The 13,439-nt window shown below is 41.4% G+C and overlaps 1 protein-coding gene across 1 annotated transcript; it reads right to left on the bottom strand.

Moving 5' to 3' along the window:
* Window positions 1-2,873: 2,873 nt before the first annotated feature.
* On the bottom strand, window positions 2,874-4,060 carry LOC118752166 (the record flags this gene model as incomplete). Its single annotated transcript, XM_036487021.1, is given in 1 exon segment — window positions 2,874-4,060. A coding segment is annotated over 1 exon segment (651 nt). The 5' UTR covers window positions 3,574-4,060.
* Between the last annotated feature and the right edge of the window lie 9,379 nt (window positions 4,061-13,439).

Below are 13,439 nucleotides of genomic sequence, written 5' to 3'. Positions count from 1 at the left end.
TATTCCTCTGCGCCAAATTGGCTGTAAAGAGGGTGCCTAAGATTAAAATTTTATCATTTTATCATACAATGCAAACAAAAAAAACTAACGTATGGTAGCAAAACGAGCCGTGTTCAAAAGCTTTACATTCAAAAAAAAAGAAACTTTACGTAAGAAGCGATTCAATATTTTGTAGTAAGTAACTCTTTATTTCGTTTTTAAAAACCGATACTCGTTCCAGTGTTTTAATAGCGTTGGGCAGTTTATTAAACTCATTTACTCTACTCTCTGCTTGGATACCTCTAACCGATATCTTGCTACGTAGAGTAAATCACTGTTCCTGGTTGTTCCGGATTGATTGTTTTGGAATTGTAGGACATGGTAACCAAGGCCATGTAAGGTTTTATATACATAGATCAATAGCTGCTTTTTATATAAACCAGAAACTGGTAGTATTGATAGACCATACTCTCTAAATACACTCAAAGTGGAATGCCTTCTTGATAGATTAAAAACAAGTTTCAAAGCTGTGTTTTGGCACGATTGAAGAGATCTTAGATCGTTCGTCATTTTATGGACATAAGCAATAGGAAGACTGTGAATAAGCGATTGGTACAGTAAGAGTTTAACTTTCTCTGTCAGCTTATTCTTAAACTTATAAAGTATCCCAATGCCAGCCGATAGCTTTGCTTTTAAGGCATCGATATGGACACTCCAGGATAAGTTCCGAGACAGATGCACCCCCAAATATTTAACAGTATCAACTTCCTTGATTTCATTATCCTCGACATAAACGCTAAATGACTGCTCGAACCTAGACATTACATGAGGCCTAAACCGAATTAGCTTAGTTTTCTTTGCGTTTAAGACAAGTTTATGTAAGCGCACAAACTCAGAAATTATAAGAGCATCGTGTTCTATCTGTACCTTTACAACTTCAAGATGTTTGTAGGGATAAAACAAACAAATATCGTCCGCAAACATTATAAGTCGCCCATTTAAGTTTAGATTTTTAATGTCATTTATGTACAACTTGAACAGAAGAGGCCCTAGCACACTACCTTGTGGCACACCACAACTAATATGTGACTCATACTACTTTTTTCCCCACATATTTCCACATATTGTTCCCTATTTGAAAGATAATCGGCTAGCAGGTTGAATTCTCTGTTTTTAATACCCAGCAAATCCAATTTATGCAATAAAATTCCATGATCAACAAGATCAGAAGCTTTATTAAAATCATAAAACAGCCCAGTTACTCCAGAAAACCCACTGTCCAATCCCTCACAAATTATATTTACGACATTGACCACAGCTTCTTCGGTACCGCAGCCTTTTTTAAACCCAAACTGATGAGAAAACATAACTTTTTCTGATTCTAAATAACATACTAATTGATCATATATAATTTTCTCAAAAATTTTGTCAACAATGGTAAAGACCGCAACTGGTCTAAAGTCCTCAGCTTTCGTAGTGTGAGTAACTTTTGGTATTGGTACAACTTTGTGAATTTTAAGAATATCTGGATATCTAGAATTTTCTATTGAATCATTAAAGACTTTAGCCAGGTACGGTGATATTATGTCCTTCACTGCATAAAGAGCTTTTGGTGGAATGTTATCGTGACCACAGCTTTTATTAAGATCAAGATTAGACAAGGCAACTTCGATATCAGGTGTGTCCACCGCACTTAATATAAAAGTATTTTGAAATTTCGACGACATTCGAAAGAGAATACATGGGTCCCCGTTTTGTTCTTCTATATTACTCCGCAGTTGATACACAGATTCTAAAAAAAAGTTGTTGAGAAATGTTGCCTTTTCCAAATTATTTGTGAGCGAAACATCGTTACGATCTTTAAATATAAAAGAGCCTTTCTTTTCCTGCCCAAAATGGTGTTAAGAAAACCCCATTTACGTTTTGAATCGGAACTAAACTTTTCTATGTTAGAAGCATAATAATTATTCATCGACAATCTTTTTGCAGTCTCTATGACCACACTATTCTTTTCAACCTTTGTTTAAAGCTTTTTTCTAAGGGGGGCCTTCCTCCGAGCCTTCAAAAGCTTGCCTTTTAATTTAAGTAGAGACTGGATATTTTTATTAACCCACAGTGTAATCTCATAGGCAAGGATTGTTTATTTTATTTCAGTTGTACTGGATTCTAATGCACTGGAAATGTCACCTAGAATAACCCCCGTTAAGAAAGACGGATCCACTGTGTCATAACATCTTTCCTTTTCCTGCAACTGTTTTCTTAAATGTTCATAGTCGACATGATAAGTGATCTTCTCTAAATAATGATTCACTCGATACTCAAGTTTTAGTTTACAGCATAATAAATTATGATCTGACAACTCACATTCAATAGAATCCACAGGGAGTTCTTTTGTTATATTACTAAAGATATTGTCTATTGATGCTCCACTTGCCGGACGTGTAACTAACTTGTGACGGTTTTGAAAACCATACATAGTGCACATATTAGTCAAAGACATGGAAGAGGAACTAGCATTTAGCAAATCAATATTTGTATCACAAACATACACTGAGGCGTTGTTTGCGTTAGTCGATAACAAATCCCCAACAATTTTGATAAAGGTTTTATCAGAACATTTTTGTGATCTATACATCGAAACAATACAAAGTGGTTTGCCTTCAATCTTAACTTCGTTGAGTGTAATAGATATGTAGTTTAAGTAGTAGTTCACTAATAAAGCTTCTGAGTTGATTGAATTTACGTAAAGAAGAAGCGCTTCTTACGTTCATAGATACAATATTAAAAAATCTATATGATATTGTTCCTAAATAATCATTATACTTTTTTAAGTTTTTAAAATATTTATTACAATTCATAATGTGAAGTTAAATATGTATATATATACTTAAAATTTAATTTCTGGCAGCACTGCTGTCACTGGGCATAACAAGTGAGCTCGTCTCAGGAAACAGCGTCGTCACCGTCAGCAGCAAAAGCAGAAGTTGTCATATTTGTTGTTGTCGTCGAAGAAGCTAATAACAACTTATCAACATCTCCCATGGTTTTTACTGTTATTGTAGGCGCCTGTTCGTTTTTCTTCACCACAATATGATTTCCCTTAGCAAGAACAAATTTGAAACCCACCGCCTTAAGAGACTTTGCATGATTAAACAGTTTCATTGTCTCTTTGCTTAAACAGTCATGGATAAACACATTTTTCATTTCTGTGATTTCTCTCAATTTGGATTTGGCTGACATGAATTGAACCTTGTTTATTTTATTGGCAAATCTTACAGTTATTGTTTTTGACTTAGCATGCTTGCTACCCACGAAAAAAGTTTGGATGATATTACTTGGATCAATATTTGCGCCAATTTTATTACAAATGTACATTGTTGCTTCTTTAGCCGTTTTTCTGCCGTCACAAAGACTAATACCACGAAACACACAATCATTTTGCACTCTTCCATCGTTTAAGAGCTTTAGCGACGATTTGAGGTCTGACACTTCTTCACGCAAACTTCGATTCTCCCGCTGAATGGCTTCAATTCTCTTTTTATTTTCATTCACTCCACATAAAATGGTGTCATATTGGGACGACATGAATTGCATTGATTTACTTATGTCATCAAGTTGATTTAATTTCTGCTTTATTTCATTTAATCCTAGTGAGATCGAAGTATGTTGCTGGTTTTCACAGAAATGACAGACAAAGACCTGGTTGGGATTGCCCTTCAGATCGACTAGCTGGCGTTTATCCAGATCCGAACACTGAGCATGCAAAGTTTTCTGGCACTTATCACACTGCACCACTTCATCACCTGTTTCTATGCACAATTTGCATTGGCTGCGATCTCCTTTACTACCTCTTGTTACCTCGCGAGGGCAGGAACCTTGCCGTTGGTGCGGGGGCTTAGCTGAATCACCAACCGGTCCTCTTCTGGTCTGAGGTAACGCGGATGCGGCAGCCTCCGCGCTACCTTACCTCCAGATTTAGGCCGCTGGAGAACAGTGACCAAGAACTGCCACCTCCTAATCCAGGGTGTTAAGCGACACCGTGCCTATTGGACGGTTTGCAGCCAGGAGGGTATAAACCGGCTGTATTAGAACGGCGCCTTTCCGACACCAGGCCGCATCGGAGAGTAACGGTGGCCTTACCGCGATAAGGGGCGCTGGCGCGGCGGACTTTGAAGATCCCCTTCAAAACCTTAGACTGCTGAGCTCGCCTTGTCGAGCAGGCGGTCGTACGAAAAAGTAGATCACAACAACAAACAAAAAACAACTAAAACCCAGAAAAACAAAACAACAACAGTAACTACAGCTACAACAACAGCAACAACAACAACATCTACCACAGCACCCGCGTCACCATCGGCGGTGGGCATAACGGCATCAGCTGTAACAATAGCAAAAGCAACAGGTACACCAGTAACGCCAAGGAGCAGCACGCTAGAAGGCTCTAAGAGCGCCAAGCGCAAGAGCACCTTCTTGGACAAACTGACAGCACAGGAGGCATCGCTGTTCATTGAGCATGCGAGGGATGACGAACATCCAGGCACCAGTGTAGATCGGCCGCAACACCGGTCCGGCAGTTCTCTTTACAGGCACACAGGAACAGCGAGATCAGAAAGCAGCCACCGTACCGAGGGCAGTCACCGCTCCAATAGTCGGCATCGCTCAAGCAGTCGGCGCCGCTCTAAGAGTCGCCACCGCTCAAAGAGCCGGGAGCGCTCAAAGGGTCGGCGCCGCTCTGAAAGCGGTCACCGGAAGGGGAAAGGTAGACACAGGTCCCCTTGCAGCAACGCCTCCGCCACATCTGACGAGTCTGGATGGCAGAAGCAGAGGAGGAAGAAAAACCGCAGGGCCAAACCTCCTCCGATGCCTCTGCCAGGTCAGCCAGGGGCTCTGGACGACCGACACCGCGAAGGTTTGAGCGGCTCCGGGGTCAAGTGGTACCTCCGGTACCTGGAACAGGCAAACCCCCAGTTGAGGCCAGATCCATGGCCTGCGTCAGAATGGAGGTCGAGAAAGAGCGTAGCAGTAAAGGCAACAAACCCGCACCTGCCGATAGGTGGAAGGGCGGGCCCATTAAACAGGCACACTTACCCGCGCCTGCTGCAAAGCAGAGAAGCGGGTCACAGCAACAACAGCAGCACAGACCCGCGCCCGCCGGATGGCGGAGAAGCGGGGAACCCCCTGGCCATAACAAAGGGGACGCAGTCAAGAGAGGGAGCAACCAAATCACTCCGCCTGAGACACCTAGCACCAAACGGCAGCGGGATCAGCCACCTACTCCGAATTCATGGCCTAAGAGCCTGGCTGGGCAGGCCGGGCAGGGACAGGTGCAGGAGAGCGCCACTCAGCAGCCCAGCTACTCGGAGACCCCTCAAAGGCATCCGGGTAGCGGTGCTACCGTGTGAGTACCCTGCTGCTGCCTTGAGCCCAGAGGACCTAACCAGGCTCCAATATGCCATCATGGAAGAGGTATTCAAAGGTTGGTCGCACCCGCTGGCATTCTGCAGGGTGTACTTCAGGTCCGGTAGGCTTCTCGTAGATTGCAGGGCCGAGAAAACCGCAACCTGGCTGGCGGAGAAGGCACCAGCACTTGAGGGCTGGAAGGGACCCGTGATGTGCACGAAGAGAGGGGACGATATCCCTCCGGTGCACAACATCACGGTGTTCCTCCCAAGGAGCGCCGACAAATCTACCGAGTTTGCGCTGGGGCTACTAAAAGCGCAGAACGAGGGTATCCACACTTCTGCGTGGAAAGTAGTGTCCAGCACCACTGAGGGTAACGGGCTCAGGCTATTCCTAGGCATTGATGAGGAGTCCTACGTCAGTATAAAGAGGGCTGGCTTCAACCTGAACTATAGGTTCAGCTTCGTCACGGTGAGACCGTGGAGAAAAAAGGCGACAGGCAGCAAGGAGTCGGAGTCGCAGGAGACTCAAATCGACACGGTCGCCGGTTCCTCTGCTGCCCAGACGGCCGAGTTGACCTCGGGCTTACCGGCGGAGCAGCCACTCCTTGCAGTAACACCAGCTCCTGCAAACACGCTCGGGCCTACCGCTACCACTACCTCAGCGGAACACGTGCCCTCAACGCAGGAGCTGCTATCAGGTATAGACTCCGACCTTGACGTGCTCCACCTATGAATCCCCCACACTTGGCAGTAGCCCAGGTCAACCTGCATCACGCGGTGGCTGCTTCGGCGGTCATCACCAGCAGGTTCGCCACGGATGGCCTGGGCATCCTACTGATCCAAGAGCCGTGGACCTACAGAGGCCAGGTGAGGGGCCTCAACCATAAAAGGAACAAGGTAATTTGGGACCTCTCCTGTGAGAGGCCCAGAGCGTGTGTAGTGCTTAAAGAAAATATTGATTACTTTTTCATTACAGAATTTTTAACACAGGACCTAGTCGCAGTGCAGACGTCGCTGACCATTTGCGATAGCAACGTAGAGGTGGTGTTCGCTGCGGCCTGCTTTCCGGGAGACAGCAGCTATGCCCCACCACAAGAGGTACAGAGGTTAGTGGAGTACTGCAGGAGGAGACGGCTCCATCTTATAGTGGGGTGCGATGCGAACGCCCATAATGTTGAATGGGGCAGCACGGACACAAATCGCAGAGGTGAGTGTCTCTTAGAGTACATTTTAAGCGAGGAACTTAGCATCCACAATGTTGGCCAAACACCGACATTTGTCACGAGGGCTAGGAAAGAGGTACTGGACGTTACGCTCAGCAACAGATTGGCTAGTCCTCTGGTCACCTAATGGAGGGTCTCGTCAGAACCTTCATTATCGGACCACAGGATTATCCAATTTGTGCTGGGAGCGGAGGCGAGAACAAACCAAGCAACTAGAAACCCCAGGAAAACTGACTGGAAGCAATACAGCGAAAATTTAAAATCAAACTTGACTGAAATACAGTCCAAGAACAGGCACGTCGATCATATGAGGTTAGATAACACCGTTAACGAACTGAATGGTGCCATAATGGATGCCTTTCACTCCAGCTGCCCTGAGGTGAAACCAAAAGGGAAGGCTCAGCCCAGCTGGTGGTCTCGGGAGCTATCGGTGCTCAGAAAATAGGTACGGAAACTTTTTAACAGGGCAAAGCGTACAGGGCTTTGGGCGGAGTATTCAGCCAGTTTAACTAATTACAGTAAAGAGATCAGGAAGGACAAACGGGGCAGCTTCAGGAAGTTCTGTGAGGACATCACATCGACTCCTGCAGCCGCTAGACTACATAAGGCCCTGGCGAGGGATCATACTGACACCAAACTAGCAATCCGGCTAGCTAATGGTAACTACTCAGGGAACGAAAAAGAGAGGGCGCTTGCCCTGCTCTCGGTCCACTTCCCGGATGCCACTCCGACCACGAGGGAGGTACCATGCCAAAGAACTAGGCCATACCCTGCAGACGGGAAGCTGGCTAGAAGACTAATCACCCACCGATCAGTCTGCTGGGCTTTGGACTCCTTTGATCGGTACAAATCCCCTGGGGTGGATGGCATCTGTCCAGTGTTGCTGAAACAAGGTAAGGAGTTCCTACTGCCGCACCTCGTCAACATCATGCGGGCGAGCTTAGCGCTTGCCCATATCCCCGAGGCGTGGCAGAGGGCTCGGGTTATATTTATCCCGAAGATAGGTAAGAGAGACTACTCTCTCGCTAAGTCCTTCAGGCCGATAAGTCTTACCTCCTTTCTGCTAAAAGCAATGGAGAAGGTCATCGACCATGAAATTAGGAACAACACCCTTAATGCAGCGCCTTTGCACCCCGACCAACATGCCTACAGAGTGGGCAGGTCCACGGACACTGCACTATACGCCCTGTCCGCGGATATACAAGGTGCTCTTGAGTGTGGGGAGACAGTACTCTGTGCCTTCATCGACATTGAGGGGGCGTTTGACAACACCTCTCACGGTAGTGTCTTTTTAATTTTTTATAGTCTACTTTTTTTAATATATTGTGGTTTAAATTTTAGTCCAAAAAGTTCGTGGTTTAAAAATCAAACCAAAATGTTTTAATTCTAGTTTCTAGGTTTCATATATAGAAAATTTGGTTTAAAATCTAAACCGAAATAGAACATTTTTGCACACAGCGAAATGTGGTGTTGATTCAAACTCAACATATGAAAGCACATTTACATGCGTGCCTGTAGCTGAGTGTGCAAAGCTGCTGGATACTAAGGCTGTCCGGGTCAATCCCCATCAGACGGAGCATGAAATTTAATTTTTATTTTTTATTCTTAATTATGAAAATATTTGGGTTCAAAATTTAAACCGAACTGTTTAAATTCTAAACCCAACATATGTGCCCTCTTTTTTTTAAGTTTAGGTTTGTATTTGAAACCGAATTTATGTAGTTTGGTCATATATGTAGTCCAAAAGTTTAAAATTAAAACCGAAATTTTTAACCGTGTATTGAAACATTTTGGTCCAACATTTTCACCAAGAGTTCACGCTCATGATTTTTAGTGACGCATTTGTCTTCTAATATTACGGTAAAACTGTACATGCATACAAAGATACGAGTAATTTATCATGGGAGGTGCCACGTCCCTATTTCCAATAGCCCCAACTTTTCTTCATGCCCAGTCGCGTTTTATATATCTTGTACATACAAAGTTCCAGTACTCTTCCATAAACACATTCAGAGATATGCAGTATGAAAAATTCGATGTGTATGGGAAGTGCCACGCCTCCTTTTCCGATAACCAAAATTTATCTCCATGAGTATGCGATTGCTTGCATATATCTCCATACCAAGTTCGAGACCTCTTCCATGAACATTTTCCGGGATATGCAGTATGTAAAATTCGGTTTGTATGGGAGGTTCCACATAACTTTTTCCAATAACCGCAATTTTTATCCATGAATATGCAAATGTTTTCATATACCTCCATACCATATTCGAGTAGTCTACCATGAACACTTCCAGAGATGTGCAATATGAAAAATTCGGTTTGTATGGGAGGTGCCACGCCCTCTGCACCTAGCGGTATGAAATATATTTTACATCCGATTCTCATGCCTACCATATATAACACAAAAAATTTCATAATGATCGGTCGAGGCGTTTAGGAAGAGTTCAATTTTTATATGTATATTAGATAAGCACGATTCGAGAAGCACAGAAAAAATTTCGATGAAAACAAGTAAGAAAGTCTAAGTTCGGGCGGAGCCGAACATTAAATACCCGGCGCAAGTATTAAATATATGTTTTTTCACCTTTCTGAAACCTACCGCTAGATGGGAAGCCGGGGTGTATCAATTTTGAGTAAATTAGCGTCCTTCAATTTCGAAATATTGCAGTTTCAAGCATTTCTGAAATTTACCGTTATATGAAAAGCGGCCGTAATTTTAGTCCGATTTCAATAATTTTCAACTCTTTGCTTTCATGTGGCAAGCACAATAACCACACCGACTTTGGTACAAATTGGTAGAACGGTTACCGATTTATATATATGTGATCATAAGTGGGCGGTGCCACGCCCATTTCCCAAAATTTTACCATAAACGTATTTCTTGGTAAAGAATTGTTGCAAGCATCAATTTTGAATAAATTAGCTTCAATATTTACTGATTTATCGAAGATTTTGTATTTCTCTAAATTACCGTTATATGGGATGTGGGCGTGGTTATTGTCCGATTTTAAAAAGTTTCGGCGATTTTTTAAGTGTACCAAGACCAACAACTGTGCCAAGTTTGGTAGAAATTGGTGAAGCGGTTCCTAAGATATACACATGTAACCATAAGTGGGCGTGGATACGCCCATTTTCCAAAAATTTATAATGTTCTTAAATTTCGTCTAAAAATTATTGTAAATGTCAATTTTGAGTGAATAATCTCCAGTAGTTACTAAAATATCGCAGTTTTCGTATTTCTGAAAATTACCGTTATATGGGAAGTAGGCGTGGTTATTGAGCGATTTTAAAAATGTTCGGCCATTTGGTATGTTGTGTGAAGACCAACAACTGTGCCAAGCTTGGAACAAATTGCTGCAGCGGTTACCAAGATATACACATGTAACCATAAGTGGGCGTGGCTACGCCCATTTTCCAAAAATTTATAATATTCTTATTTTTCGTCTAAAAATTATTGTAAATATTAATTTTGAGTGAATAATCTCCAGTAGTTACTAAAATATCGCAGTTTTCGTATTTCTGAAAATTACCATTATATGGGAAGTAGGCGTGGTTATTGAGCGATTTTAAAAATTTTCGGCCATTTGGTATGTTGTGTCATGACGAAAAACTGTGCCAAGCTTGGAAGAAATTGGTGCAGCGGTTACCAAGATATACACATGTAACCATAAGTGGGCGTGGCTACGCCCATTTTCCAAACATTTATAATATTCTTATTTTTCGTCTAAAAATTATTGTAAATATCAATTTTGAGTAAATTATCTTCAGTAGTTACTAAAATATCGCAGTTTTCGTATTTCTGGAAATTACCGTTATATGGGAAGTGGGCGTGGTTAAAGTCCGATTTCGCCCATTTTCAATACCAACCTACCTTGGATTAAGGGAAACCTACATACAAAATTTGAGATATCTCAATTTTTGCTTGAGTTATCGTGTACACGGACGGACGGACAGACGGACAGACGGACGGACAGAGAGACATGGCTTAATCGATTTCTTTTTTCATCCTGATCATTTTTGTATACATTTGTCTATATCTATCTCGATTCGTTTTGGCTGTTACAAACAACCGTTATGTGAACAAAATTAAAATACCCTAGTGCACAAGTGCGCTCGGGTATAAAAACTATTTTTTCTCGGGTTCACAACTATCCTATCTTTTAAGTTGGAACCAACAATACACACCCACAAAATTTCATTGAAATCGGTTAAGCGGTATCGGAGATTAGCGTAAACGAACACAGTGACACGGGATATTTATATATTAAGATACCCTACTATAAGCACCTACCATAGATACGTTTGCGTTCCAAATTTCTATTTCATTTGACTTATGGTTTTGAAATTACAGCTGATAAAATTTTCCACGCCTGTGGGATGTGCCATGCCCCTTTTACAAACCCATTTATATATAAGCACCTACCATTGATATATCTGCATACTAAATTTCAAGTTGTTGGACTTATAGTTCCGAAGTTATAGCTGATAAAAAATTCCATGCCTATTGGATGTGCCATGCACTCTTTTCCAAACTCATTTATATATACCCTAATATTAGTACCTACCATTAAAATGGCTGCGTACGAAATTTCAAGTTCAAGCGACTTATAGCTCCGGAGTTATAGCTTTTACAAACTCACTTATATTTAGCCTACTATAAGCACCTACTACAGATACGTCTGCGTACCAAATTTCGATTTCACCTGACATATGATTCCGAATTTTCTACGCCTATGGGATGTTCCACTCAGTTATATACAGTATATTTTGCTTTGCTGCCTTTATGCTTAAGTGCACATTTAAGATACCTACCCTAAAATGCGCATTAGCGGCATTATTTTTATACCTTTCATGAGCATGAAATGGTATTATAACTTTGGTCCGATGTTTGTAAGTACCAGAACAAAAAGAGATAGACCCATCAAAATGTATACTTATATGATCAGAACGTCGAGCTGAGTTGATTTATCCATGTCCGTCTGTCCGTCTGTCCGTCTGTCCGTCTGTCCGTCTGTCCGTCTGTCCGTCTGTCTGTCTGTTTGTATGCAATCTAGTCTCTCAGTTTTCGAGATATCCGGATCAAATTTGGTAGGTGGGTGTATTTTTATAATGTATTAATCATTTGTCGGAACCGGAAGAATCGGACCACTATAACATATAGCTCCCATACAACTGATTGTTCAGATATGAGATTTTTCGTTATAACTTCTCCATTTACGCAGCTACGAACATGAAATTTCGCAGCACTTGCACCCATTATCAACAGAATGCTTACAGTGAAAATTACAAAGATCGGGTCACTATAACCTATAGCTCCCATACAACTGATTGTTCAGATATGGGATTTTTCGTTGTAACTTCTCCATTTATGCAGCTACGAACATGAAATTTTGCAGTACTTGCACCCATTATCAACAGAATACTTACAGTGAAAATTACAAAGATCGGGTCACTATAACCTATAGACCCCATACAACTGATTGTTCAGATATAAAATTTTTCGTTATAACTCCTCCATTTATATCGCTAGGAACATGAAATTCCGCACTGTTTTCAATAGTTATCAACAGAAAACTTACAGAGAATATTAAAAAGATCGGGTAACTATAACCTATAGCTCCCATACAACTGATTGTTCAGATATGAGATTTTTCGTTATAATTCATCCATTTATGTAGCTAGGACCATGAAATTTCGCGCTGTTTTCAGTCATTATCAACAGAAGACTTACAGTGAAAATAACAAAGGTCGGGTCACTATAACCTGCAGACCCCATACAACTGATTGTTCAGATATGAGGTCTTTTATCATAACTCCTCCATTTATGCAGCTAGGAACATGAAATTTCGCACCACTTTCACTCATTATTTACAGAATACTTACAGTGAAAATAACAAGGATCGGATGACTACAACATATATCTTCCATACATCTGATTGTTCAGATATGGGATTTTACGGTAAAACTCCTTTATTTGAATAGCTAAAACCGATAAATTTCGTAAGATATTTTATTGATAATAATACAAAGTCTACTGGGACAATCATCAAAATCTATGCTGTATAAGCTTTATCTCCTATAGCACTGATTGTTCAGATACCAGTTTTCAGTTTTTGCCATATATCTCCTTTATGTAGGAAACTAAACCCAATAAATTGTGTTACCGGTTTACATACCGATCACATAGCAGTGAAAATCACTTAGATTGGTGCCATATAAAGTATATCTTCCATACCTCTGATTGTTTAGATGCGATTTTTTATATAAGTATGTAACTCCTCTATCGATGTATGCAGATGTATTCAAAAGCAGTAATCTGTCAAAGTAAAATTTGCAGATGTTCATGAAAGGTATGAAGCCTTCGGCATAGCCGAAGACAGCGCTGCTCTTACTTGTTAACATTTATAAGGAAACTCCTCCGATATATGCATTCAACATACCTGCCTTAAAAACTGTGCAACTACTTTAGCGATTAAATTTTTAGCCGAAATATTTCCCTTCAAGGTGGTGAATTATGTTCCAAATATGAACGAAATCGGTCCAGCCGTTTAGTAGTTTAGTGACATTCAATATACAGAAAACTCTATGAAATTGTGAAATCGTGACGTCTCAGCTTTCTTAATTTTTCGGCAACAACAACAAAAAATTTCAAATTTTTTTAAATTTAAGAACCTTCCACACAGAAGGTCCAAAAATGTGCTTTTTACAGAATTGAAATCGGTTCAACCGATTGGTCAGGCATCGCCGTCATACGAAACACATTTCATTTTTATATATATAGATTTAAAGGTAATCCTGCCAGATCTAGCGGCAACTTGCCTTTTGTAGTGGC

This window comes from Rhagoletis pomonella, unplaced genomic scaffold (assembly GCF_013731165.1).
Source record: "Rhagoletis pomonella isolate Grant_MI unplaced genomic scaffold, Rhpom_1.0 Rhpom_scaffold_01276, whole genome shotgun sequence".
NCBI lineage: Eukaryota > Metazoa > Arthropoda > Insecta > Diptera > Tephritidae > Rhagoletis > Rhagoletis pomonella.
The sequence above is the reverse complement of the archived record's forward strand: the minus strand, read 5'-3'. Positions and strand labels throughout refer to the sequence as shown.